The 27,674-nt window shown below is 39.2% G+C and overlaps 1 protein-coding gene across 1 annotated transcript in view; it reads left to right on the top strand.

Moving 5' to 3' along the window:
* The window catches only part of RHOBTB3 (Rho related BTB domain containing 3), a 64,197-nt gene that overhangs the window by 516 nt on the left and 36,007 nt on the right, over positions 1 to 27,674 (top strand). Inside the window, exons 2-6 of the mRNA XM_050795412.1 lie at positions 174 to 399; positions 5,533 to 5,719; positions 16,677 to 16,831; positions 20,576 to 20,687; positions 23,614 to 23,979. Coding sequence (XP_050651369.1) covers positions 174 to 399; positions 5,533 to 5,719; positions 16,677 to 16,831; positions 20,576 to 20,687; positions 23,614 to 23,979 — 1,046 coding nt within the window. The remainder of the gene's footprint in view (positions 1 to 173; positions 400 to 5,532; positions 5,720 to 16,676; positions 16,832 to 20,575; positions 20,688 to 23,613; positions 23,980 to 27,674) is intronic.

Here is a 27,674-nt window from a genome sequence, read left to right as displayed (position 1 = left end):
CGTACGCGCCGCCGTCCTGCCATTGTCTCTCTCCAGCGCGTGCCGTGCGCCCCAGGGACGGGGGCTGGTGCCCATCCTAGCCGCGCGCTGTCCCCCGCACTTCCTGTTCCGAGGAGAGACCCGCGCGCTGACCGTGCTTCCCTTCTCCCCTCGCCCCCTCTCTGTCCGTGCAGGTCCATCCACATCGTGGCGCTGGGGAACGAGGGGGACGCGTTCCACCAGGACAACCGGCCGTCGGGTCTCATCCGCACTTACCTGGGGAGAAGCCCTCTGGTCTCGGGGGACGAGAGCAGCTTGTTGCTGAACGCGGCCAGCACGGTCGCGCGTCCAGTGTTCACCGAGTATCAGGCCAGTGCGTTTGGGAATGTCAAACTGGTGGTCCACGACTGTCCCGTCTGGGTAAGGAACAGCAGCTGCTCCACGCCAAGGCTGAAGAAGCTTTTCTTTCCTTTTTTGCCCCCTCCCCCTTCTGCCCACTTCCGTGAGTGTGGAGTGTTCGCGTTACATGGGTCAAATTTTTAAACATTTTTGAGAAAATATTCGGTCCTTTGTTTCACTGGGCAGGGCACAGCCCCGTCAGAGAAGACTCTTAGGAAGATAGAAGGCCCCAGTGGGAATGTGGAGCACTTACTGGTACACTTCACGACTGTGGGTTGTCCCTTGGGAGGCAGCTGACAGTTGAATGTGCCAACTCCAAGGGACGGGGTCACTAAGTTTCACCAGCAGAAAGCAGTGTTTTTTTATGCCTACCCTATGGGTGATAGTGTAATATTGGTGTTCTAAAAATATAGCCTTCTCAAAGCTCAACACAGACAAAAATACTTTTCATTGGGACAGTTCAGAAATAGTTCCTCTGGAAAGCGGAGGAAAAGACAGGGACTGGGAGTTAATTTTAAATGACTCATTTATAGCACTATTAATTGATCTCTGAAAACTTTTAATTTTAATAATGCAAATACTCTTTATGTATTAGCCATTTGTCTTAGTGACTCATAAATCAGAAATAATATTACTAATGTTGCTTGGAAAACTTAAAAAATTAAAATTTGTAATAATTGAACAAAATTGTAGTGAAGTGGATAAATTGTAGCCCGATTCTTGAGTGTTTGATTAAGGGAGAAAGGAATTTACTTTCTGACACATGTAAGTATTTTCAGTATACAATAACATTATGTTTGAATGTTTTCCTTTGGTCTTATTTGAAAATCTCTGATTCTTTACTGATATTGGAGTTACGTATGTTTCAGCTAAGTTTACATTTAATAACAGAAGAAAGTTTAGTGCCTGAAAAAATACGAATTGTCATTGTGTGAGATTTCACATTTAAACAGCAATTTTAAAAACTGAATCAGGGCTATAGGAAACTATCATGCCTTTCTAAAAAATGTGTAGAGTGTACTTGGAAAAATTTTTTATGCAAAATTCCATGTAACAGAAAGAAGATCACTCGCTTGTGTAAGTTTTCAGTTAAAGAAGAAAGTTTGTTAATTTGGTAAAATAAAAAACAGACCTTTTCAGTTAAGAGATGCTATTAAACCCCTAGTTATGACAGTGATGACGCTGGTCATAAGAAGTGTGATGGAGAGCTTACTGACCAGAGTCTATGCAGGCAAATGAAACACTTCTTTTACTTGGACTCTTTCGTCGTGAAAGATCTTACAGCCTAAAAACATAACGGTTCAACATGCAGTTGAACAAATGTTTGGTGAATAGAGTAAACGTAGGGAAAATAAAATTAGCTACATTAGGATGTTAGGATTGCTTTCCCTATATTTAATTTGAGCTGTTAACACTTTCCTGTTTATATTGTTAATTTTGCAAACAGCAATGCTTGTGATCCCATACACTTTGTCTAGTAAAATGAAATCTTCCAAATGGAGAAAATAAGCCTCTATGGTACGGATTTTTCCCATAGGCTGGTTGTTATGGTTTATTTTGCTAATCACTTTTTGTTTGGTTAGACTCTGGCCCTATTTAAGGCACCAAGTTTGTAACCCGGTACAATTTGCTGGGCTATAATGATCTTCAGATATGAGATTCCATTTCTAGAGTTGCTCTTTATAAGGTGCTTTTCTTCACTTGGTGGTAAGTAAAGCCCATCAGAGATACTAAAGCTGATTGCATTAATAAACTGTTATTTGACATATTACGGAATCAGAATATTACATATAGCAGAGCAGATAAAGCACAGCCTTTGATATCAAAAGGATCTGATTTCAGATTCTCACATTGCCATTTCAGGTCTGCGTGTCCTTGTTAAATCAATTACCTTCTCAGCCTTATTTTCCCTATCTATAAAATAATCTGCCTCCTAGAGCTGTGCTGAGAAGTGAATGAGAAACTAGCACGCATCACGTTCTAAGTATAGAAGCTGACATTTAGTAGCTGCTCTATAAGTGGTAGCTAATATAAAAATAAAGTGTTTGTTATAACTTTAGTATAGTTATGTATCACTTGTATTAATACTAAGCAAAAGTAAGATTTTCGCAGGTCATTCAAGATGTATACAACTACAGTACCAGTACACTGGGGCAGCGATGTTCATTCTTCATACATGCAGCCCCACATTCAAGTAAAATAAAATAGTTTCACTGTAGAAATTCAGATTTTTTTTTTAAAGATGAGTTCAATTCTCCAAATGTGGCTCCAAGCCTTGTGTTGCATAACCCCCTAGAGGAAATCCTGGAACTGATTTACAAGTGGTAGGAGAATTTGATTTCCTTCATAATTCTGGAAATCTTTGGAGTATTTTCTCTTTGACATAGTTTGAGAAGAGATGTGTTGTTGTTGCCTTGAAGTTTATTTTATTTATTTATTTTTTTTTTTGAGACGGAGTCTCCCGCTGTTGCCCAGGCTGGAGTGCAGTGGCGCGATCTCGGCTCACTGCAAGCTCCGCCTCCCAGGTTCCCGCCATTCTCCTGCCTCAGCCTCCTGAGTAGCTGGGACTACAGGCGCCCGCCACCGCGCCCGGCTAATTTTTTGTATTTTTAGTAGAGACGGGGTTTCACTGTGGTCTCGATCTCCTGACCTTGTGATCCGCCCGCCTCGGCCTCCCAAAGTGCTGGGATTACAGGCTTGAGCCACCGCGCCCGGCCAGCCTTGAAGTTTAAATGAGATATCTGTGTTTCTCTTCCCTAGTTCTCTTCTGTAGATCCTTAGCCTTACCCTGGATCCTTGCCTTAAATACTTGGAACTTTTAAAACAAATGTGCTGCAGATTCATTAGACATAGCACATTATTTAGTGTGTCTTTCTCTCTTTCCCATCTGTTTTTTTGGTGTGGTACGTTATTATTTCATTTCACGTTTCTATATCTTTTACTATTTGTTAAAAATATTCCACAAAGAGCAGTGAGGTAGTTTAATAGATTTACAGTTTTCTTTGCAGGGTTTGAAGCTCTGCTTTGGATTACAAATAAAAGTATTTATAGTCTTCACATCCTCAATCCCACAGAGTTAAAGATGCCCAGACCCATTTTTTCATAACGTTTTCCCTTAAAGGTCCTCCTCTTCCCCGGATACTTCTCCAGTAACTCTGGAATTTTGAACTATTTGGAATTCGAAAAGCAGCTACTTTTGATTTATTCTCTCAGAGTTAAATGGCTGCTTAATATTGGCCCCACTTTTGTTTAGCTTTTTATCTCGTTTGTCTTCCTTGTTATACTTATGCACTCTGTTATACTTGTATACTTTGAACTTGAATGCTATAACAGATGCATTTGGAACTGAATAGTCTGTGTGGTTTGGGATTTGGCAGTTTGAGAGTTCTGCTGGGAAGCTTTCCCATTTTCTTGCACTGTGTCCCACTTCCCTTCTCCCCCCTTGCACCCTCTACTAAGTTCAAGCCTTGCCTTTGTTGTTTATAGTTTGCCTTTTTTTTTTTTTTTGGTTCTTTTACCTTCCTTCAAAGATACTGTACGCATCCCAGTTTTGATAGGGTATTCATGACAAAAAATTCTGCAGTTCTTGTTACTCTGAGTGTACTTGTGAGAAATGAGTGGCTGGGAGGGTATGGGGAACTGGGGGAGGCACTGATGAGAAGAAGCTTTCTCTGCAGAAGGGCATTGCTGTGTGATAACTCCTCCAGAATGTTCCATTGTAGGATAAAAGCTCTGTCACGTAGACCTTGGTTGGCTGATTCAAACACTGTTAACCCTGTTTTAGATTCATTATTTCAAAGTTTGGACTTTCTTAGCTCAACAGATTTTGGACCCGTTAGTCACACCTAGCTATTTTCTTAATCTAGCTTTATTACATCCTGGAAATATGTACCAAAGGCCACATAAAAGGACAAATGATTAATAGTTAACTAGAATGTGAGAAGAAAACTACTTGTACTTATTTGGTAGTGGAATTAAGATACCTAAAGATATTTTCCTTACATCACTATTCATACAAAAACTTTGAAAAATTATATTTAAAATATCAACCCAGACCAGGCGTGGTGGCTCATGCCTGTAATCCTACCACTTTGGGAGATCGAAGTGGGCAGATTGCCTGAGCTCAGAAGTTCAAGACCAGCCTGAGCATCATGGTTGAAACCCCCATCTCTGCTAAAGTACAAAAAATTAGCTGGAATGGTGGTGCACATCTGTAGTCCCAGCTACTCGGGAGGCTGAGGCACAGGAATTGCTTGAACCTGGGAGGCAGAGGCTGCAGTGAGCCAAGATCACGTCACTGAACTCCATCCTGGGTGACAGAGTGTAAGACCCTGTCTCCAAGGAAAAAAAAAAAAAAAAAATCAAAACATTATATTTTTAAGGAATAGTGTTTGTCATAAATTACTTATGGCCCCAGTTCTAAATAAATATAAATGTTATTAGCTGTAGCACAAAAGTAAATATTTCAGAACTAGAAGGGTTTATCCTGAATTTTTAATTTATGTAAGCAAAATACATGAATTGAAAATATATTCCTTACCATGTTAACACCTTGTAATACACAGTATTTCTTTTTTTATAAAGGAATTTCTCCCTCACCCCACATTCATACTCTATATATACAGTACTGTCCAAAGGATGGATGAAGTTGAAAAGTATACATGAGTTTTGAAAATACGAATAAAGTATATGGAACTTCACAGAATTTAAAATGTATTGCAGTTCAAAACACTGAAAATCCTGCAGTGTCTAACTGGGTCACAGGAAAACCTTTGACGCTTCGTTACTCATACTGTTGCTCTTCCATCTAATGCCATAATGTTACACTTTTGAATTTATGAGGTGATAAAAATATAGTGTAATTTTAAAACAAAAGGCTTATTTTTAAGTGCAAATAGTGAAAGAGGTTGCTTATTTCATCTGACTCTCAAGAATTCTCAGGTTCTCCTGTTTAACCATTACATAATTGTCCAGGCTACATGAGTAAGTAAACATTTTCAAAAAGAGGGTTGGCAGACTGCAACACTTTTAATTTTATGTAGTTACTTATTTTAAAATAATTTTTTATGAATTCCAAAAATTAATGTCATAAATTATTTCAGCATTGATTGGAAGATAAGTAGACTAAAGATTGCTGTTTGCATTTTGGTTTAGGACATATTTGACAGTGATTGGTACACTTCTCGAAATCTAATTGGGGGCGCTGACATCATTGTGATCAAATACAACGTTAATGACAAGTTTTCATTCCATGAAGTAAAGGATAATTATATTCCAGTGATAAAAAGAGCATTAAATTCAGTTCCAGTAATTATTGCTGCTGTTGGTACCAGACAAAATGGTAAGTATTTAATATTCTCTTTTATAATGAGCATGCAAATATTGTATATTTTAAATAGTGCTAACTTTATTAATGAATAATAGGGTTTGTTTTTGAAAACCAGAGTGACTTTGGTTCAATGCCAGCTGCTATCACCTCATCATTTGATACAATAAAAAGGCAACAAAGGAGAGGATTATGAACTTCTGCTGTGATTCCACTGGGTGCAAATCCGTCTTCTAAATGGCTCTTCTACAATAGTGATGGAAGTCAGCAATTGTGTTATTTTGACATATGAGAGGTATTAGGCTGATGCTGAGCCCTAGAAAACTCTTTTTGATGATCTGAAGGTCTACCCAATTGGGAAGAATAGATTGTTCACATGAAAATGTGGACTTGGGAGCAGGATTTTTTGGTAGATAATAATGAGTGAGCTGGAAACAGTGATAGTGCTGCCTAAGAGAAAGGATTGCTTATTCCATGACTGGTAGATTCACTGGGTTTGGGCTGCTTCAGCCATTACTGCTGTGCATATTATTGTCAGATACCTTTGGGCCAACTCAGGATTCAGTTTGATTTGGTGGTATTTTACAGATCTTCTTAGTGGAATTTCCTTAGTAAAGCTATTTTAAAATTTTTACTTTTACACATTATTGTAAAAACTTCGAAATTGAGATATTGCAAAGTAAAGGACATAAAATTTGGTCATCTTAGAGTGCAGCTAAATGCGTTTTTACCTATGTATGCAGCCAGGCAACCCACACAGATCAAGGCATGGAACATTTGCAGCACTTGAGAAGGCTCCCTCATGCTCTTCCCAGTTAATACCTCTCCTCCTCAGAGGTAACTGCTATTCTGACTTCTAACAACATAGATTAGTTTTACCTATTTCTGAACTTGAGACCAATGAAATTATACAGTATGTGGTGGTGTCTTAGGTCAGGCTAATTTCAGTTGGCGTAATACTTTTGAGATTTGTCCATGTTGTGTTTATCTGTAGTTCGTTCTTTTTATTACTGTATATTATTCCATTGTATGAATATGCCATAATGTATCCATTCTTTTGAGGATGCTTAGGTGGTTACCCAGGAGTGGGATTGTTGGGTCAGAGGGCGGGTATCTATTTAGCATTAGTAGATACAAATGAGGCAGGCATGACCCACCCATGACCCCATATCCTCTCTAGTTCCTTATCTTTCTTTTTATTTCTGGTCATGATTCATAAAAGAGGTAGCCACACTTCCCGAGTCCATTTCCTATTCATTCTTCAGTCCACTACAGTCTGACTCTGACTTTCACAAGTGCACCAAGTTTGTTCTCACTCAGGGTCGCCAGTTGCTGTGGTCTGAATGTGTTCCCCCAAGTTCATGTGATGGACACAGTGTTGGGCAGTGGGACTTTAGGAGGTAATTAGGGCAAGAGAACTCTGCCCTCGTAAATGGATTGATGCTATTATCTTTAGAGTGGGTTAATTATCACGGGAGTGGGCTCCTGATAAAAGGATGAGTTTGGCCCCCTTCTGCCCTCTGTCTTGTGAGCTCTCTTGGACTTCTGCCTTCCACCATGGGACGATGCTGCAGGAAGGCCTCACCAGATGCTGGCACCTTGATATTGGACATCTCAGCCTCCAGAACTGTGAGAAATAAATTTTTTTTCTTTAGAAATTACCCAGTCTGTGGTGTTCCATTTTAGCAGCACAAAATGAACTAAGACACCATTTATATCCTTGTTAGCCAAATTTAATACACTTTAATAACAATTATCTTTTACTGAAGAGATAAGAGATAATAATAGTTATCTCTTATTGAAATTATTGAAACATACTTCTCCCTCCATTTAATAAAGCTACTGTTTCTTTCCTGGTTCTTATAACTCTCTGTCTCCTTTACCTTTCTCCCATCTCCCACACACACAGCGGCACCAACATATCGTGGAATTGCTTCTCAGGGTTCCATCCTTTGACCTCACCTGTTCTTACTCTTCAACCAAACCATTAACCTGCTAATCTGTTACCCTGGCTTCTCCTGTATAAACACTGATGACTGTTCAGTCTGTCTCTCTGGCTTTAGTCTCACTCCTGACACATATCTCCATAGACATCATCTTCCTCTGGCCAAATTCCCTGTCTTAGTGAATGATGCCAATCCTATCCATTCACCCAAACAAGAATCATCCTAGACGCAGCCCAATTCCCCATATCCAGTTGATTAAGAAGCCCTTTTGCTTTTATATTTTAAATAAATCTCAAACTCATTACTTTCTCTTCATCTCCATTGGATTTCATATTTTGGTCATTTAATTATTTGTCATGGTGGCCTTCTTTTTGGTCTCTTTAAGGGATGGTTTCAGATTTTGTAGGGCCTCAAACTTATACAATTTGGGAGGTCCTTTGTAAGGAAAAAAACCCACAAAATAACAGATACATACATGTACAAAAGTAAATATTTAGAATGATAAGTGAAAGCACAGCAAATTACAACTAAAAAAGCTGTTAAATACTATAAACATTTTTAAATACATATATATATTTTTGAGATAGGGTCTCGCTCTGTTGCCCAGGCTGGAGTGCAGTGGCGTGATCGTAGCTCACTGCAGCCTCGACCTCCTGGGCTCGAATGATCCCCTCACCTCAGCCTCCTGAGTAGCAGGGACTATAGGCACATGCCACCACACCTGGCCGATTTTTTTGCAGAGACAGAATTCTGCCATGTTGCTCAGGCTAGTCTCCATCTCCTAGGCTCAAGCCATCTGCCCCCTTCAGCCTCCCAAAGTGCTGGGGTTACAGGCATGAGCCATCACATCTGGCAACACATCTTTTTAACAGCCTGATACTTCTTCAACTTTTCTTATATTTTTTGGGTGACCATAGTCTTTGGTCATCTCTTCATATGATAACCACTGATAGGTTATGGCTGTGTCCCCACACAAATCTCACACTGAATTGTCATAATCCCTATATGTCATGGGAGGGACCTGGTGGGAGGTAGTTGAATCATGGGAGCAGGTTTTTCCCGTGCTGTTCTTGTGATAGTTAATAAGTCTTGTGAGATCTGATGGTTTTATAAAAGGGCAGTTCTGCTCATGCTCTTTTGCCTGCTGCCATGTAAGATGTGATTTTGCCCCTCCTTCACTTTCCACCATGATCGTGAGACCTCCCTAGCCATATGGAACTATGAGTCCGTTAAACCTCTTTTTCTTTATAAATTACCCAGTCTCTGGTATGTCTTTACTAGCAGCATGAGAACGGACTAATACAACCACTTTGTGATATTTTCTATAGAGAGAAGAGAATGATAATCAGTTTTTCTTTCTGCATGTTTCTTCTCTTTCCACATCTTTCTGGTCCTGGGCACCAGAGTTTGTGTTGTATTCCTATTTCAGCTCAGGATTCTTGTCGTAACACCAAATAAGTGTGCACTGTGGGTGGCAGAAGCATTTCTGAAAGTCATACGTGTATTAGGATAGTTATCACTCAACTATACATGGACGCGACTATAAACCACAAATAGCTAACTAAGCCTAAAGTTAAATTCCCCTTAGCAGCATCCCCAAAATGCCCATAGTTACTCCAGAGCTGCCTGATACAAGATGAAGTGATTTGGAGTGGAGACAGTAGTCTTGACTAAATATCTTATTTTGCAAATTTTACAAAAGAATATGACCATGTGAAGATATATTGTTTAGGTTCTTCCTGGGGCTTGGAAAGGATCCATAAGAAAAGAGCCTTGAAGCTTGAGCTTCATCAGTTTCATGGTAAATTGGCCTCTGGTGTGCTATTCCTGGTTTGTCTCTTTCTGAAATAAATTCTCTCAGAATAGTCATCCTAGAATACAAGTCAGATCATGGCGCTCAATGCTTTGAATTCTTTAGGAACTTTCTTCTTTGCCTCTTATTTTGCAAAATTTCAAACCTGAGAAAGTTGACAAGAATGAGACATTGAACCCTAGATTTTATAAGCAAGCGTGCGCGCGCACACACACACACACTATTTTTGGCTGAACTATTTGAGAGTAAATTGTAAACATTATGAGATTTCTTTATTCCTATTTACTTTAGCATGTATTATCTCATCATCAATCAAGAAATCTAACATACTATTATATTTTTACTATTATTTAAGGTATAATCCATATTTACATTTCCCCAGTTGTTTGTTTATAATGTGCGTTAGAGCTGGGGTTTATTGTTGTTGTTGTTTAACCAATCCAGGATCCAGTTAAAAATTACACATTGCATTTAGTTGTTATATGTCTCTATTCTCTTTTTTTTCTTTTTTTTTTTTTTTTTTTTTTTGAGACGGAGTCTCGCTCTGTCGCCCAGGCTGGAGTGCAGTGGCTGGATCTCAGCTCACAGCAAGCTCCGCATCCCGGGTTCACGCCATTCTCCTGCCTCAGCCTCCCGAGTGACTGGGACTACAGGCACCCGCCACTACGCCCGGCTAGTTTTTTGTATTTTTTAGTAGAGACAGGGTTTCCCAGGATGGTCTCAATCTCCTGACCTCGTGATCCACCCGTCTCGGCCTCCCAAAGTGCTGGGATTACAGGCTTGAGCCACCGCGCCCGGCCTATTCTCTTTTTTTTCTTTCTTTCTTTCTTTTTTTTTTAGAGACAAGATCTTGCTGTGTTGCCTAGGCTGGTCTGGAACTCCAGCTTAAGCAGTTCACCTGCCGCAGACTGCCAAGTAGCTAAGATTATCGGCATGCATTACCACATCTGCCTTCTAATCTCTTTTAATCTGGAGCAGTACTCCCAATGGTTTTTGAGGGGGAGGGACCGTGTCTTTTGTAAAGTTAACATTTTTAATGAACCCAGGCCCTTTAGTTTCATAATTCCTTCATTTATGATAAATGTGCTTGGAAAATAGTGATGTTTCTATCATTCCTCCTACACTTATTAGTTGATACTCTTCTGTAAATGGAGCTTTCCTTTTTCTGTGCTCCCAAATTTTTCTCTTAGAATTATCATGATTCACGGATTTGTATTTTAAATTCAGTATTTTATAATCTGTTCTGATTATTCTTTTGGATGCTCGCATTGTTCCATATTTGCCTAGAGGTAATCATTTCAAGCTACCTCTAATCAGTTTTTAGCCCCTTCCTTATTTTCTGCCACAAGATATTCCAGGCTCAGACTTCGCCTGTCCCAGTCCTAGAATCAGCCATTTCTTTAGGGAATTCTGGTTCCTTCTAGGGGGCAATGATATTTAGAAACCAAGGTCTGGACTCTTAGATGCTCATAACTTTAGGTGTCTTTACTTCTAAGCCCTTTAATTGGCTAGAGCCAGGGATTATACCTTTTCTTTAAATTATGGGCACCGATACCCTTATTTCAGTCCAGTATTTGTATCTCATTTCAATGACTTTTGCTTATAAAATCATTACCTAAAATGCAAGATCCTTCATGATGTAGCCTCTGACTGTTTCTAGAATCTTGCAAGGCACAATTCCCTGTCTTATGTAACAGTCACACTGAACTACTTGAAAAACTTTATGTTTTTATTTAGGTCTGGGAAAGTCTTAACTTTGTGACTTCAGATATTACCATCCCTCCATTTTCTCTATTCTCTTCTTTTGGGACTCTTGTTAGACTGATGTTGAAACTTCTGGATCTCTTCTCTGATTCTTTTATCTTTCTTTTATATTTCTTATTGCTTTATTTCTTTGTGTTGCATTATGGTAGATTTCCTTGGCCTTTTCTTCTGGTTCACACATTAATTCTGCTGGGTCTGTTCTGCTATTGTGCCTTATTACATTTTTTGTTTCAAAAGCTTTTCATACAAGATCTGTAATGGCTCTTTTCATAATTTCTTGTTCCAGTCTTAAGGATGCAAACTTTTGCTTTAAAAAACTCTCAGGGTAATTAATGATACTTAATAATTTGATTTTGATTTGTCTATTAAGTTTGGTTTTAAGACGGCATTATAAGTCATTCTACTTGATGAGATTTTATTTTATGGTATGGATGCTTCTTAAACATTGGGTAATTCTTAATTTGCCTACCTTTGCAGTTGACTTTCCTTGTTGGATTGATGCCTTCCTCTTTCTCTGCCCAGCTGCTGTCTGGGGATGGGGGTGTAAGTAGGAAAACACCCAGGATCAACAGACCTGGCTGTTTCCACAGGGGTTCTCCCACTCATCCCCAGTCGTTTGCCTTTGGGCCTCCTCCTCCTTCTTGCTCCCCGCATTGTTGAGCAGGGAGCGCTCTGGATGTGGCTGCAGTGTGAACCTGTACTCAGAGCTTCAGGAGGCCTCTTTTGTCCTGTGCTGCCTGCCTTCATTCTCTCAGGCGCTGCTAGTTTCTGAGCTGATGAGGTTTCCCCTCTAGTTTTTGAGTGTTGCTGTCTATTCAGTCCTTCCTGCTTCCCTCCCTCTCTTTCTCCTTCCCTCCCTTCCTTCTTTCCTCCCCTCTTTCCTCCTTCCCTCACTTCTTCCCCTCCCCCCCCCTTTTATTTTTGAGACAGAGTGTCACTCTGTCACCCAGGCTGGAGTGCAGTGGCACGATCTCAGCTCACTGCAACCTCCACCTCTCAGGTTCAAGTGATTTTCCTGCCTCAGCCTCCTAAGTAACTGCAATTATAGGTATGAACCACCATGCCTGGGTAATTTCTGTATTTTTAGTAGAGATGGAGTTTCATCATATTGCCCAGGCTGGTCTCAAACTCCTGACCTCAAGTTATCCACCTGCCTCAGCCTCCCAAAGTGCTGTGATTACAGGCATGAGACAATGCACCTATCCTCTCTCCCCCTTCCTTCTTTCCTTCCTTCCTTCCTTCTTCCTTTCCCCCTCCCTCTCTCCTTCTTCTCTCCCTCCTTCCCCCTTTATTTCACCATCTCTGTGATTTGGCAGGGAGGGGAGATCACAGTGTGAGCTTAGCTTTCCATCTTGAAACTGAAAATGAATGTTTTCCTTTCTTCTCACACCCCGCCCTCTGTATATGCTGTATTCTTAACTGTAGTACCCCTCTACACAGTCCCTGTCATATCAGCATAGCAAATTCACACTTACCTTTTAAATCATTACACTTTCTGTGAAGCCTTCCGTAATCCCCCCCCCCAGACAGTTAACTTTCTCTCCTCTGTTCTGTGGTGGCTTTGGACACCTTTATTTCAGTGCCTATTACGTTATGTTATAACTGTTTTCTGTCATGTCTATCTTGTCTCAGTTGACTATGAGTTTTTTTATCATTTCATTTTTATATCCTTGGTACTTGATGTGTGGTAGGTGCTCACTAAACGTTTATTCAGTGAGTGAATGGTTTTATGGATGATCTAAGTAAACGAAAAAATCAGTTTCACTAACGATGAAATTAATTTGCCATACAAAATGTAATTATAAAGTAATTACAAAGCTAAATCTGGCTATTCAACTCAAGGCCCTTTATTGGCTTCCCACCATCCGTCCCTTGGAATACATGAAGCTGTGCTGCGTGCTCTCCTTATAATTCCCTTGGAATCCTTTTTACCTTCTTATTTGTTTGTTTTTTGTTTTAAATAGAGATGGGGCTGGCCATGGTGACTCATACCTGCAGTCCCAGCACTTTGTGAGGCTGAGGTGGGAGGATCACTTGCGATCAAGAGTTCAAGACCAGCCTGGGCAACATGATGAAACCCCATCTCTAGTAAAAATACGAAAATTAGCCAGGTGTGGTGATGCATACCAGTAGTTCCAGCTACTAGGTAGACTGAGGTGGGAGGATCACTTGAGCCAGAGATCATACCACTGCACTCCAGCCTGGGGACAGAGTGAGACCCTGTCTCAACATAAATAAATAAATACATAAAAATTTAAAAAATAAAAAAATGGAGATGGGATTTCACGATGTCAACCAGGCTGGCCCCCAACTCCTGAGCTCAAGGGATCCTCCTACCTCAGCCTCCCAAGTAGCTGGAATTAAGCACATGCCATCATGCTCAGCTTCTTGAAATTCTTTTTAAAATTAAAAAGAATTCAGCAAATATAGTCCAGTCTCATATCTTTCCTTTGTTACCCATGTTTTTGACAACCTTGACCCTATGGATATCTTCAACATATTTGGCTCGGAATAAATTTTCAGCTTGTACGAAATATTGAATCTATCTTGAAAAGAGATATTTTTTTTCAGAATGTGCTTAGAATGTATGCATAGCTTTAAGCTCCCAAAGACAGTCATACTTTCAGTTATTTTTGAAACTCCAGTAGAGCCTGGTCCTTTACTAGTCTAGAATTTTTGAAAAGAATTTCTAAAACTTCCAAACAGTGGCAGTGTTGTAAGAATTAACTTACAGGTTCCCAAAGCCACTGCTTTTCAAAGAGATGTTACCCATTTGAGTGTCAGAGTTACATTGTGCTTGCTTTAAAAAAAAAAAAAAATAGACAGCATTTTATGATAGCATCTTAAACATGTAAGGGAAAAAAAGACTATAACGTTACGTGACCATGCGGCACCACAGTTTAAAATTAGTTTGAGTCCTCTGCTTATTTCTGATTAAATGGTTAATGTAAATTAATTTAATTCAGAATTGGTTCTCCTGCTATAACCAATGCAAGTCAGACTTCTACTTGGAATCTTAGATCGTATAGCTGATTGATATTGAAGAATATAGGAATGGTTCAAAAGAGAACCACAAAGTAACTATTTAGAAACAAAAGCCTATGGAGAAGGTTTTAAGAAGTAAGATTTTAGAATCCAGATAAAGGGTAGGTAGCTAAGTTTCAACATAGTTACAGCATAATATGGTGTAGAATGACTAGACATTTTTTTCCTTTCTGGTGAGTGAACGAAAACAAATGTCTTCAGTGATGTAGAAGAGTTACAGGGTGCTTTCTAGGAACCTGTGTAGGTAAGTTGCTTACCACCATGCACAGTGGAAAACCCACCCCACTAGCATAAACCTGAAATTAGTTGTATTTTCTCCCTCAAATCAAGATTGTTAAAAATTATTTTACGTTATGTTCACTTCATTTTTCCACTTGAAACACTCCTGTCTCTGCTTGATTTCTGTCCAGAAATAAAGTTTAATAAGATGATCTGCCTACCCACTCCATTCCATCAACATAAGGAGACCTTTGTAGATATAAGAAGGCCTCTGTTTTCAGAAAACCAAAGGCACTGTTTACGAAGGCTTTGTAAAGAATGTTAAACACCAACATATTATTTTTCAAGATAGGCTAAATTCTGTATGAAAACTTTATTTGCTCCAAACTTAAAATCATCTTAGAAAAAGTAAAAGTAAAATCTCAAATTAGAACTTACGGCATAATTTAGAGAACTCAAGTTTAATGTTTAAATCACTGTATCTTTGGAATCAGTAATTCTTTACTAAAAGTATATCTTTATTTTTTCTTTTAGTGTCACTTTTCTTTTTAGGCGGAGCAAGTAGCAGTGTTATGTTGTTTATCTCTAACCCACAAAGAGACTTGGAAAAGTCACATAACCTCTCTGAGCCTCAGTTTCTTCCTCTGCAAAATGAGAATATGAATATATGGCTTCTGAGCTCCAAAATGCTTTCAGTGAAGCTAAAATTATCTAAGCCATGTGTGTCTGTGTGCATGTGTGTGTGCCTGTTTATGTGCATTTTTACATGTTATGCATATGCACTAAATATAATTCGCATATACCCAATATTTACATTTATCTGCTCCATCTGTATGCAATTCATTCGTAGGGAAGTTGCTGCATATGTGATGGGGAGCTGCTCAAATGTCCTTTCAGGGCCAATGTACTTACTCCCTCAGTTATTGGGGCTTGCTGGCTGCTGGTGGTGCACATGTGAGCCGCTTTCCATGCATTAGTCTGTGCCGATGAGAGCTGCCATGCCCAAGTTATGCCTGCTCCAGGGGTTTAGTCCTTGTCTGATTACTGGTCAATTTAGGGATAGGGTACAGCTCAGCGACCTCCTTTCCCCAAATGAGGAACAACTCTAAAAGACCATCTAAGCTCCAGAGCCCCCTGTAGGATGAGCTTTGGTCCCTGTTCCAACAGGACTGCAATTCCGATTTTCCCTCTACCCAGTCCTGCATTCCTCACCCCTGAGAAGGGTTATTCCCAAGATCGCTCCCCAATTAACCTTCTCCACACCACTCTTCATCTTAGAGTCTTCCTCCCCACAGGAAGCCAATCTACAACAACATGCATTTCTGGAAATGAATTTACCCTCTTTTGATCTGGCAGCCTTTTTGAATGGTGACACATCTGATGTGGTCACGACACATAACAAATCTGGCTGACAAATATGGAGTTAAACATATATTTTTAGCCTTACTAGGGATGTTCTTAATAGATAGATTGTTCTCCCACCTTTCTAGCCATAGATCTATACATGATACAACTGTGAATCTTGGGACATTTCATTTTTTGAGTTAATACTTTTTATTCCTTCAGTTTTTAATCTTAAAGGAAAAGATAAAGTTGAATGCTTTAGAGTTTAATGATTGAAATGTCTGAATTAATAGGAATGTACTTCATATGAAGTTTACAAAGAGAGTGACAATTTTGTTGCCTGGAAAATCAAGTCAAATTGAAGGTTCTGTTACAATAGAAGTATAAGGTTTACTCAAACTTCGTAAATAGATTTAAAGTTTATTATATTAAAAAAGCAAATCCACTGTTTTCCATGCTCTCCATGGCAATTAAGTTGTTACATTTATCTTCTTTTCTACTGGCCTAGAAATATTGATATTCAGGATGTCAAGGCTGTGTAAAAAGAAGCAGACCCACGAGTACTGGTTGTTTGTTAATATCCATTCACCTACTCTGAATTCTTCTATTTTCTAAAATGCTATTTATTATTCTTGCAGTGACTGCTTGTTTATTTAGGGACTTTTCTATGGTCATTGACGCTTTTTATTCAGGGTTTAGTGGGTAGTGGATATACTGAAGGCTTTTGAACTGTGGCTCTGGTATGAACTCTTAGTTTGTTGTTTAATGTTCAGATTGTCTGTGTACCATTTTTTTCCCTGTTTAATTCCAAAACTCTTGGTTTTAAAATTTGTTTTCTCAGAAGAATTACCTTGTACATGCCCACTATGTACGTCAGACAGAGGGAGCTGTGTTAGTACAACCGAAGGGATCCAACTTGCAAAAGAACTAGGAGCGACCTATCTTGAACTCCACAGCCTTGATGACTTCTACATAGGAAAGTATTTTGGAGGAGTGGTAAGTGGAAATTCCTATTAAGTATAAAGTTACTTGTCAGGTTGGCTCATTAGGTATTTTCTAGAACATCAGTTAGAACTTCAGATTTAAAAGCATGGTTTGTCTTACTTAACCTGGAGAAATAAAATGAGAGTGAGTGCAGAGGTTTTATCAGAATAAAATTATAATTTTATTTTTCTCTCCAAATGAAACCTTTTCTATTATCTGATATTTTGGAATTTTTCATTTGGTGATCTTTAGTAGTCTTTGTTGCATGTACCAAAAGCGTGTTTACTTACCCAAACCTGTGATGCCAGTTTTAATAGTCATCTTTATACAGCTGAATGAGCCTGGCAGCCTGAGCCAGCAGGCCCTGAAAGTTCTCTTTCATTTCCATCTACTAGTTGAAAAAAATAATTTTTCTTCCTCTATGTGTGCTTTGGCAAAATTTTATATACTCCTAATTTTGTTGTAGCTCAAACAGATTCAGAGGAGCTACTTATACAAATAGCTGCTTGTCGGATATGTGGGAGCAAGTCTGCTTGCTTGGTTGCAGTGGCGCATATTGGGTTCTGCAGTCATTTTGATACTGATCTTAACACACAGCACTTCCCATATAGTATTAGGACTGTAACGTCCTTGGAGAATACTGTGGAGTTGTATCATTTAAGAATTTGCTGACATAGAAACTACATTTCCAAACCTCTAAGAAGCAACTCCTCTCAACAGACAAATCTGATATACATGGATGAGAAGTTAAAAGCAAAGAAAACCTGCTTTACGCAGGAGCACCTTGGCATCCCTCATCGGTTCCCTAGCTCTTCACCATGTATTCTTTCCAATATGCCCCAGTAGTCATTATGTAAATTCACGTTGAAATGTTGAGGTTCCACAGATGACTACAGAAGTGTCATTTGTGTAAATGGGTAAAATAAAGACCAAATATAAATGCTGCTAATTTCCATCAAATATAAATGGCTTTTATTTACCCAATAATACAAAGAAACATTAATATTACAATGTTAAGGAAGATATACTCACAATATTGATATTATCGATGACTGTGAGAAACTTTTGTTGCATTCATTTATGGTGATGAGCAGTGAGTAGAAAGGTGGATAAGAGAGATTTAATCTTCCTGTCAAGCAGATTATATTCTAGTGGCTTTTTAAAAATCTTAATTTGGCGAAGAATGGTACGTTTCCTAAAATACCTGGGGAGCTGGAGAGCAAAACGATGGTTTGGTTTTGCTTGTTGTGAAGGTTCATTTGTCAGATAGTTTCATGCATTAGATTTGGTTTATTTGTTGAGGGGAGGCCGTTCCCGTGGAAGCCACAGGACTCCTTGCTCCCCGTTCCAGGATCCTGAACCTGAAATTCCCAGGATCACTCTTCCCACCTTCCCACTCCCATTTTCTCTCCTCTCTTTCTCTTCTTCTGGCTCCTTTTTTCTCTTTCTTCCTGATATCTAATGTTGCAATTAGGGTTAGAGGCATGATGAGGATTGATGTGGCCAAGGTTGGGAGAAAGACATGGCAGTTTCGTTTTTCCTTAATTTAAGACCTGATGAGAATATGGAAACAAGATCAGAATGATCTCTCTTTAGATGCTTTACTTTCTAGTAAAGTACAACTGGGATCTCAGGTGTAAAATAGAATGGCATTGGCAAGCATATGGATGGAGTTGATAATGTTAGAATAAAAGGAGCATTGAAAATCTGCATTTAAGGGTCAGGGTTGAAGAGCTCTGCAGTACTACCCTTAGACCTAGGCCAGAGAGAAAGCCGCCTGCCTTCCAGCTTTAGAGAGCTCCATCTGTCCATCCTCCAGTTGCACCCCTCCCCACAGGGTACAAGTCAGTGGAGCCAAGGGTTGTACCCACCTGGAGCTGGTGAACTTCATTCCTTTCTAGACCTGCGCTGTCCAGTATGGCAGCCACTGGCTACATGTGGCTATTTATATTTAAGTGAATTGAAATAAAACCAAGTAAAATTCAGTTCTTCAAGCATATGAACCATATTTTAGGTGCTCTAGGGCTACATGTGGCTAGTGGCTACTGTATTATATAATGCATATATTACAGAACATTTCCATCCACACAGAAGGGTCTGTGGAGTAGTGCTAGGACTGTGCTCCCAAACCCAGTACCCCAGAATTCTCTGGCCACTGGTCTTAGGCCTGTTTCGACCTGTGCCAGCCATTTTCCTGGGACAGTACTCCTGATGGTGGACCACATGGCTGGTATATGCACCCCTAGGCCTGCCCGGTGACCCAAGGGTGAGTCTTTATGGGGAATGGGGGAGGGGGCGGTGGACAGAGCTTGGATGTCCACTTCTGTGCACAGAGCTCTTTAAAGCATGAGTTAGAGCAGGAGGTGAGAAGAGAATGGGTGGTCTTAGGGCTCAGGAATTAGGGACCAGCTCTCCCTTTGCTGTATGAACCTCTGAAGAATCTGAGAATTTAAATATAAATCTTGCCTGTGAGGCTTTTATGATGATGTATTTGTCAAAGCAGAAGTATAGAATATCTTTTATATGTAACTGTTTGTTTTCTTTATTTACAGCATTTAAATATTTAGGTATGTGGTGGGTGGGCCTCCTTTTGGACTTTTGCCCCAGGCCTTGCAAGCTAGGGCACAGGCCTGAAGCTATGTAAATGCACCTGAGTGAGATTTTTAATTTGTAAAGGACAGATTTTAAAGAAATTTGTTCAAGAGAAGAAAGTGAAGTTTCCTGGCTCATAGGAACATCTGTAGACACAGAGGTAGATCTGTTCCTGCTTTGAATTTCACTAATATTAACTGTGGTGGTTGCCCACTGAGAAAATTATTAGCAGCGTCACAATTGTAGAGATTGACTTTCTTGCGTATTCAAGAGAGTAGCTACGTGGGATGGCATGCGCTTGTAATCCCAGTGACTTGGAAGGCTGAGGCGGGAGGATCCCTTGAGTCCAGGAGTTTGAGTCTAGCTTGCGCAACATAGCGATACTCCATTTCTAAAATTAAAATATATATATGTGTGTGTATATATACATATAAAATTTAAAAAAGAACCAACAATTCCTTCTTTTAAGAAAAAAAAAACTTTTAGATTCAGGGGCACATGTTTGTTATATAGGTAAATTGTGTGTCACAGGGGTTTGGTGTTCAGATTATTTCAGCAACTAGGTAATAAGCATAGTACCTGGTAGGTAGTTTTCTGATCCTCACCCTCTTCCCTCCCACCACCCTCTCAAGTAGGCCTGGTGTCAGCTCGTGACTTCTTTGTGTCCATAGGTACTCAATGTTTAGCTCCCACTTACAAGTGAGAACATGTGGTATTTGGTTTCTTCTTCCTGTTAGTTCGTTTAGGATAATGGCCTCTGGCTCCATCCGTTTTGCTGCAAAGGACATCGTTTCATTCTTTTTATGTCTGTGTAGTATTCCATCATGTGTATGCACCATGTTTTCTTTATCCAGTCTATCGTTGATGGACATTTAGGTTGATTCTATGTCTTTGCTGCTGTGAATAGTGCATGTGTCTTTGTGGTAGAATGATTAATAACAACTCCTTCTTGAGTAGATAGTTTATTTATGTTCAGAGAAGGCACAGTCTGCTCCACTAGATTCATTTTTTTTAATAAAAAATTGTTTATATGTGTTTGCTAATGCATACATATAAATGGTACTGACATTTAAAGCGTTTGACGGTTGTGACTTTGGATACAAATTTTCATGTTGGATATATAGTTTTGTTGGATCTTCAATTAAAATTCGATTCCTGTTTTAGTTGGAGTATTTTATGATTCAAGCCTTAAATCAGAAGACAAGTGAAAAAATGAAGAAAAGAAAAATGAGCAACTCGTTTCATGGAATTAGACCACCTCAACTTGAACAACCAGGTACATTTCTTAGCCAATGTGTAGACATTCATTAGACATTCATTACAGATCCTTTCTCACAGGTCTTAGAGCAGTTGTTCTCAAACTTGAGCATGCTCAGAGCTTACCTGACATTCTGATTCAGTCAACCTTGGATAGGGCCTAGAATCTGCGTTAATCAACTTCCCAGATGATGCAGAAGCAGATTGGTACTTGAATCACATTTTGAGAAATACTGCTTTAAAAATTGAGCCTATAGATTCTAAAAGTAATATGTGTCGTGGGTGGAGAGCTGTTCTAGATTAAAGTCTAATGCTAAATAACTACTAAATGCAATGCATGAACCTTGATTGGATACTGGTTTAATAAAAATATCTAGAAGATGTTCCTGCAACATGGGTTAATTTTAATACAGACTGGAAATTAGATTATATCATGTAATTACTGTTAATTTTCTTATGTATCATAATGGTATTGTGATGAATAGGAGAATGTTCCTATTCCCAGGAGATGGAGGTGAAACTATTTTAAAGCCGAAGCATCCTGATGACTGCAACTTTTAAATATTTTAGCTGTGTAGCTGTGTGTGTGTATGTGTTTGCGTGTGTGTGTGTCTTTCTGTCTTTCTAGAGATAAGGGGAAAATAAAATGTTAATAATTGCAAAATCCAGGTGACGGATATATGTGAAGGGTATATGTGTGTTCATTGCATCATTCTTTCAACTTTTTTGAATGTTTGAAAGTATTTTTAATACAAAGTTCAGGGCAAATAAACTTAAAAGTAAATTATATCAACTGTTATCAGAATTTTCTGCATGATTTTGTAATAGAAATAGTAGCCTAGCACTTTATTGGATCAATATCCTTTGGAATTTAAGAGACCCCATCTCTTTAAAAAAGTGCAGATATATAGACCACATATAAATCTAAATGATACACATTTGGCTTTGAATTTCCTGGTGTGCAAAGGGAAAGGGGAGACATGGTCTATTAGGTTGCAAACCCTTGGGCATTAAATCCTTTCTGGATTAGAAAATGAGTGGGAAATGACCAGATAAATAATGTAGATAGTTCTTAGTTCTCATTAATCAAGAAGACAAAACATACTACATCCTCAGAGAAAGCAAAACATTACATGTCATTTAGCTCTAAAAGAAATATCGAGGCGGGCGGATCACAAGGTCAGGAGATCGAGACCATCCTGGCTTAGCCGGGCGAGGTGGCGGGTGCCTGTAGTCCCAGCTACTCAGGAGGCTGAGGCAGGAGAATGGCGTAAACCCAGAAGGCGGAGCTTGCAGTGAGCCGAGATCGCGCTACTGCACTCCAGCCTGGGTGACAGAGCAAGACTCCGTCTCAAAAAAAAAAAAAGAGAAAGAAATATCTGGGCCCAGGCATGGTGGCTCATGCCTATAATCCCAGCACTTTGGGAGGCCAAAGTGGGCAGATCAGCAGGGGTCAGGAGTTCCAGACCAGCCTGGCCAACATGGTGAAACCCTGTTTCTACTAAAAATACAAAAATTAGCGGAGCATGATGGTGACGCCTGTAGTCCCAGCTACTCACGAGGCTGAGGCAGGAGAACTGCATGAACTGGGGAGGCAGAGGTTACAGTGAGCCAAGATCATACCACTGCACTCCAGTGAGACTCTGTCTCAAAAAAAAACAAAAAAGAGAAAAAAGAAATCTCTTGTGTGGGTCTTCATGTGGGGGCACTAAGTGATATAGTGGACAGGGCCTTCAAAAGTGTCTCTTCAGGAAATGCAGCCTCAGCGTTCACAGAGCTGTTTCTTGTACTCTTCTGTTAGGACAGCTGTGTGTAAAACACTAAAGATATCCCAGGGGTTCAGAATAGTACAGTCTGGGTACATATTTAGGGCTGATTTGTTCCAAGGACGGATCCTGGGCTCTGGGGCACATTGCATTTAGGGTTTTGTGAGGGCGCCACAGGCAGTGGAAGGGAGGAGGGTAGACTGGAATACATTGCAGGGAGAGCCTGGCCTCCAAAGGACTTTGTTATTATCTGTTTTATAGGCTGGGGTTTGCTTTGGAAGCAAGGATTTTTATTGCTAAAGAAGTTTGAATTTCACTGATTTAGATGGTTCCTTATCCTTCAACACTGCACAAATATTACTTTCCTCAGCTCCTCTTTGGATAAAAATGAGATGGCAGATGTTTTACAGTTAGGGTTGGTGGAGAGGGCCTGGAGTGTAGGTATTCTGAGTTGATTGAGGGCTCATCTCTCTTTATTGGTGATCAAACTAGTAGACTGAAGGTTATATCCTCTATTAGAAATTAGGGAGCTGAGTCAGCACTTTTGCTGAAGCATTTTACTAGAAGGAAAAGTACTAATTTTGGAATCCAGATAAAGGGGTCAAAATGTTTTCCAACAATAGTGTTCAAGACAGTGAGCCTTGACTTTGAGAAGTTGCAGAATTTTAACAGCTCAGCCATCTACCTCTGCTTCTGGTCCCAAGAGGAAAGGGGCTTCAGATGTGAGGTTGGGTTCTTCGGAACTTATTTAGTACTCTGAACTTTTAAAATCGAGTAGAAGTAAAGAATGATGACTATGAAATACTAAAGTTTGGTATTTGGCGGGTTGTTTTATTTTGGGACACACAAGTAAGAAGAAATGTTATTTTATTGTTCCGTACGTCATTAGTAAGTTCTTCATTTGCTCTATAAAATGTAAATAAACATAGTATTTGTGTGTCTGTGTTATAAAATTCTGTAGTCCCTGAATAATTAGTTTATATATGTTTGTAAATTAGGTTAAGCTGTACAAAATTGCTGTTTTTGTGCATCAAAAAATGGTTAAATATTGGCTGTTTCTTATGGTTTAACCTAATAATCTTTTAAAATATTATACAATTGTATTTAAAGTAAACATAAAATTATTGGGTCTGTAAACCTGAAAGGAGTTTATTATTTTTATTTTCTTTTTCAAAACAGAAAAAATGCCTGTCTTAAAGGCTGAAGCGTCACATTATAACGCTGACCTAAATAACTTGCTGTTCTGCTGCCAGTGTGTGGACGTGGTATTTTACAACCCCAATTTAAAGGAAGTTGTAGAGGCCCACAAGATCGTTCTCTGCGCTGTAAGCCATGTTTTCATGCTGCTTTTCAATGTGAAGAGTCCCACTGACATTCAGGATTCCAGTATCATCCGAACTACCCAGGATCTCTTTGCTATAAACAGAGATACTGCATTTCCAGGTGCTAGCCAGGAATCTTCAGGCAACCCACCATTACGAGTCATTGTTAAAGACGCCGTCTTCTGTTCTTGTTTATCAGACATCCTTCGCTTCATTTATTCAGGTATCTTGTCAAGTGGTTCTGGTTACTTACAATCTCATAAACTTTGCAAATGAAACGTGCCTGTGGTGCTCAAGGGTACTGGTTAGTTTTACAGTGATCTTTTCCTACCATCTGGGATGAAGATTATACATGAAATATTATTTGCTTTATATATAGGAATTGGTCCAAGCTTTCTGTTTTCCTTACAAACGTACTTGCCTCATCTTTTTCCTATCAATTTCATATTACTGTGGTAAAATACATGGAACATAAATTTTACTATCTTAGCCATTTTTAAGAACACAGTTCAGTGGAATTAAACACATTCATAATGTTATGTAACTATCACCACCATCCGTGTCCATAATTCTTTTCATCTTATAAAACTGAAACTTTCTACCCATTAAACAATGATTCCCCATTCCACCCTCTTTCCAGCCACTGACAGCCACCATTCTACTTTCTGTCTCTGTGATTTTAACTCTCCTAAGTGCCTCATGTAAGTGGAATCATACAGTATTTGTCATTTTGTGATTGACTTATTTTACTTAGCATAATGTCTTAAAGGTTCATCCAAGTTGTGGTGTGTATCAGGATTTTCTTCCTTTGAAGGTTGATCATATTCTATAGTACCTATAGACCACGTTTTGTTAACCCATTCATTCATCCATGGACACGTGGGTTGCTTCTGCTGTTGCAGCGATTGTGAATAATGCTGCTGTGAACATAGTGTACAAATACCTCTTTTGAGACTCTGCTTTTATTTTTTGTTTGCATATATACACAGAAGTGGAATTGCTGGATCACATGGTAATTCTATTTTTGATTTTTTACAGAATTGTCATACTGTTTTCCACAGTAGCTATACCACTTCACGTGCCTACAAACTGTGCACAAGGGTTCCAATTTCTACACATCCTTGCCAACACTTGCTATTTATTTTTTTTAATGGTAGCCATCTTAATGGGCATGACGTGGTATCTAATTTTGGTATTGATTTGCATTTCCCTAATGATTAGTGATATCAAGCATCTTTTCATATGTTTTTGTATTTGCCTTGGTTTTAAATCTACTTGTAAAAGCAATAATCTACCAAACAGATATGTTAATATTTTATTTCCTTAAAAAACATCCAAAATATGAAATATGAGAATTTATTGTCCAATTTCATTTTAAAGACATAAAATATTCCAAGAGTAAGTGAAATCAAATGTCTATACCTTAAAACCTAGCTATTCACTCTTCAGTTCGACTCTTAGATTTTGTAGGCCGTCAAAGAGAGAGTTGCTTTCAGCTTAGGAACTGGAAATCAATATCCAGTGTTAGTTGAGGTCTGATTAACTTTGGCCATGACTATCATAGACGTTACTTTTTTTTTTCTTTACTGTGCCCTTTCTTTTTAAGATTCAGCTTATCAAGTATTTTTCTCTTTGCCCTTTAAAAAACTCAGCAGCAACTATATTTTAAAGATAGAAGTTCTATCTGAGTCATTTTAGCAAATGAATTGAAGGTCTTACATCTAAGTGTCCCGTGTAAGAATGAAAAAGAACAGATGTAAAATGAATTTTAATGTAAGCATCTAAATATAAGTTTTCTGAGAACTCCTGTCTTTAATTTTCTTTACCCACTTCAAATCATGTACTGACGACCTGTTAAGCTAAGGTCACTCCTGCCCTGCAATGTGTCTGGAGAAACATTTATAATTAATTTGTTTTTAGGCTTCCAATAAAGCCTAATTGGGAACAGATAAAAAGTTTTAAGGTTTGCAAAACAAGTATCATTTCCTACAGGTAGGGAAATTAGGGGCAGCCTTTATTTAAGTAATTGATTATAAAAATAAGGTATTACTTTGTTCATGTGGGTTGTGATCATGTAATTTTATAAGTTAAAACTTAAATTATGATTTTGAAAAGTACAATTGCAGCATGCAGATTTATGTGGATAAAAAATACATATTGGAGTAGAATGTGGTGCTAGGTTAGTGAAATATTGGCTTGGAAAAGGCATACATTAAGCACCTGTACAGCACACACCCAGCACGTTGCCTTCAATGGGTTCTCTCTAAGTTTTAGTTGAATTACAGGGAAGGCTACAGTAGCCGGGCATCATCATATCAATAAGCCAAACTACTTAAAGACTTCATTTAGTACTATAGATTTTAATGTTTAAACTTAGAATGTCACAGTTCAGAATTTAAGATTTTGAAAAACTAACATGTTTACATGTTAAGAGAAAAAAAATATTTTTAATCATATGTCTAAGGAACTGTGAGGAACGTGACTTTTTTATGATAATTTTCTGTTGAAATTAAGTGAATTATTCAGCAGGTTTCCAAAATCATTATTGACTACTTTCAAAGACACATGAGCACTCTGAAGTCTTATATCCTTTTTAATACAGTAGCAGTAAAATAGCTAGATGTATCTCCAGTGGTTGATCCTGCCTAGCTTTCTCCTAGGGGGAGTGCTTTATTTAATTGCAAAATTAATACAGGCAGATGGAAAAAAAGGGAAAGAAAAGAAAAAAGTTACCCTTTTACCCCAGACCCTTTCCCCAGAGTCATTTACCTGTTGTAAATTTTTTGTGCATTCATTCTGATACTGTTTGAAAGAGATATACGTGGGACATTTGCATTGGTAAAAATGTAATCCTAGGTAGCTGCTGCTTTCCAGGGATCACAGGCCATTTCCCATGACTGGAGCATAGAGTGAAAGGTGATGGCTGATGGGTGATGAGGTGGGCAAGGTCTGTGGAAGCTGTTCCTGCTGCTCTTAGACTTGTGTTAGAGTTTGAAGCATGATCAGTCTGGGCTTTAGAAAGCTCATCTCTGGTGATGGTTGGAGGGTGGAACAGTGCAGCCAAGACAGGCATTCAATCAGGAGGTCCCATTACTCTGGCGATCAGCCTCAGGAAGGCCAACATTCAGACAATGGGTGGCCCTGCCCTTGGCCCTTCATCATCTAGACCAGTGCTTTTCAAACCTTCAAGTGTATGCAGATCATCTGAGGATCTTGTTCCTGTGGAGATTCTGATTCAGTTGCCTGGAGTGGGGCATGAGTTTGTGTTTCCAGTAGTCAGTCTCCCAGGTGGTGCTGGATCTCTGGACTACCAGAAGCAGCTGGAATACCTGCTTTTGGAAGAACTGGGAACCAGCCAAAGCCAGCACACTAGGGCCTAGAATTCAGTGCAGAGGCCTGAGAAGGCTACCAAGTTATCAGCTTAGGATTCAAAGTAAAAATGGGGTGAGCTGCAAGGCTGACTGAGGCAGGGCTATTTGGAACTGGGGCTCTCAGTGCCCTCTGTGTCCCCTGCCTGACATGAGGAAAAGTGGATGCCTAGTGGTTGGGTGGAAGTTAAGTAAGGCTGGAATAGGGATCGGAGGGCAGGCAGGCATGATGGTGTGAAGAGCCTGCTGAGCTACAGGTCTTCAACCAGTTCAGAGTCCTGGCTTCTTAACCTGACACTCACCTGTTCCATTTCGGCTGTGATGTCTCCTTGTATGTCACGGCCAAAGCCGGAGATGCTGTCTGCTCTGAGCAGGAGCACGGGCCGTTGACCTGGGGCTGCAGAGACCCAGATACTGGTTAAGGAAAAGTGAAAATAACTGGTTCTGCAGGTACCTATTTATTATTCTTTAATTATTTACAGATTACAACCTCTGGCTCAAGGAAGGGTTTCATTTACATTATGTTAAAAAGAGATATCAAAGCTGTATT

This window comes from Macaca thibetana, chromosome 6 (assembly GCF_024542745.1).
Source record: "Macaca thibetana thibetana isolate TM-01 chromosome 6, ASM2454274v1, whole genome shotgun sequence".
Lineage (NCBI taxonomy): Eukaryota > Metazoa > Chordata > Mammalia > Primates > Cercopithecidae > Macaca > Macaca thibetana.
Note: the sequence above shows the minus strand (reverse complement) of the source record. Positions and strands in the feature narration are given on the sequence as shown.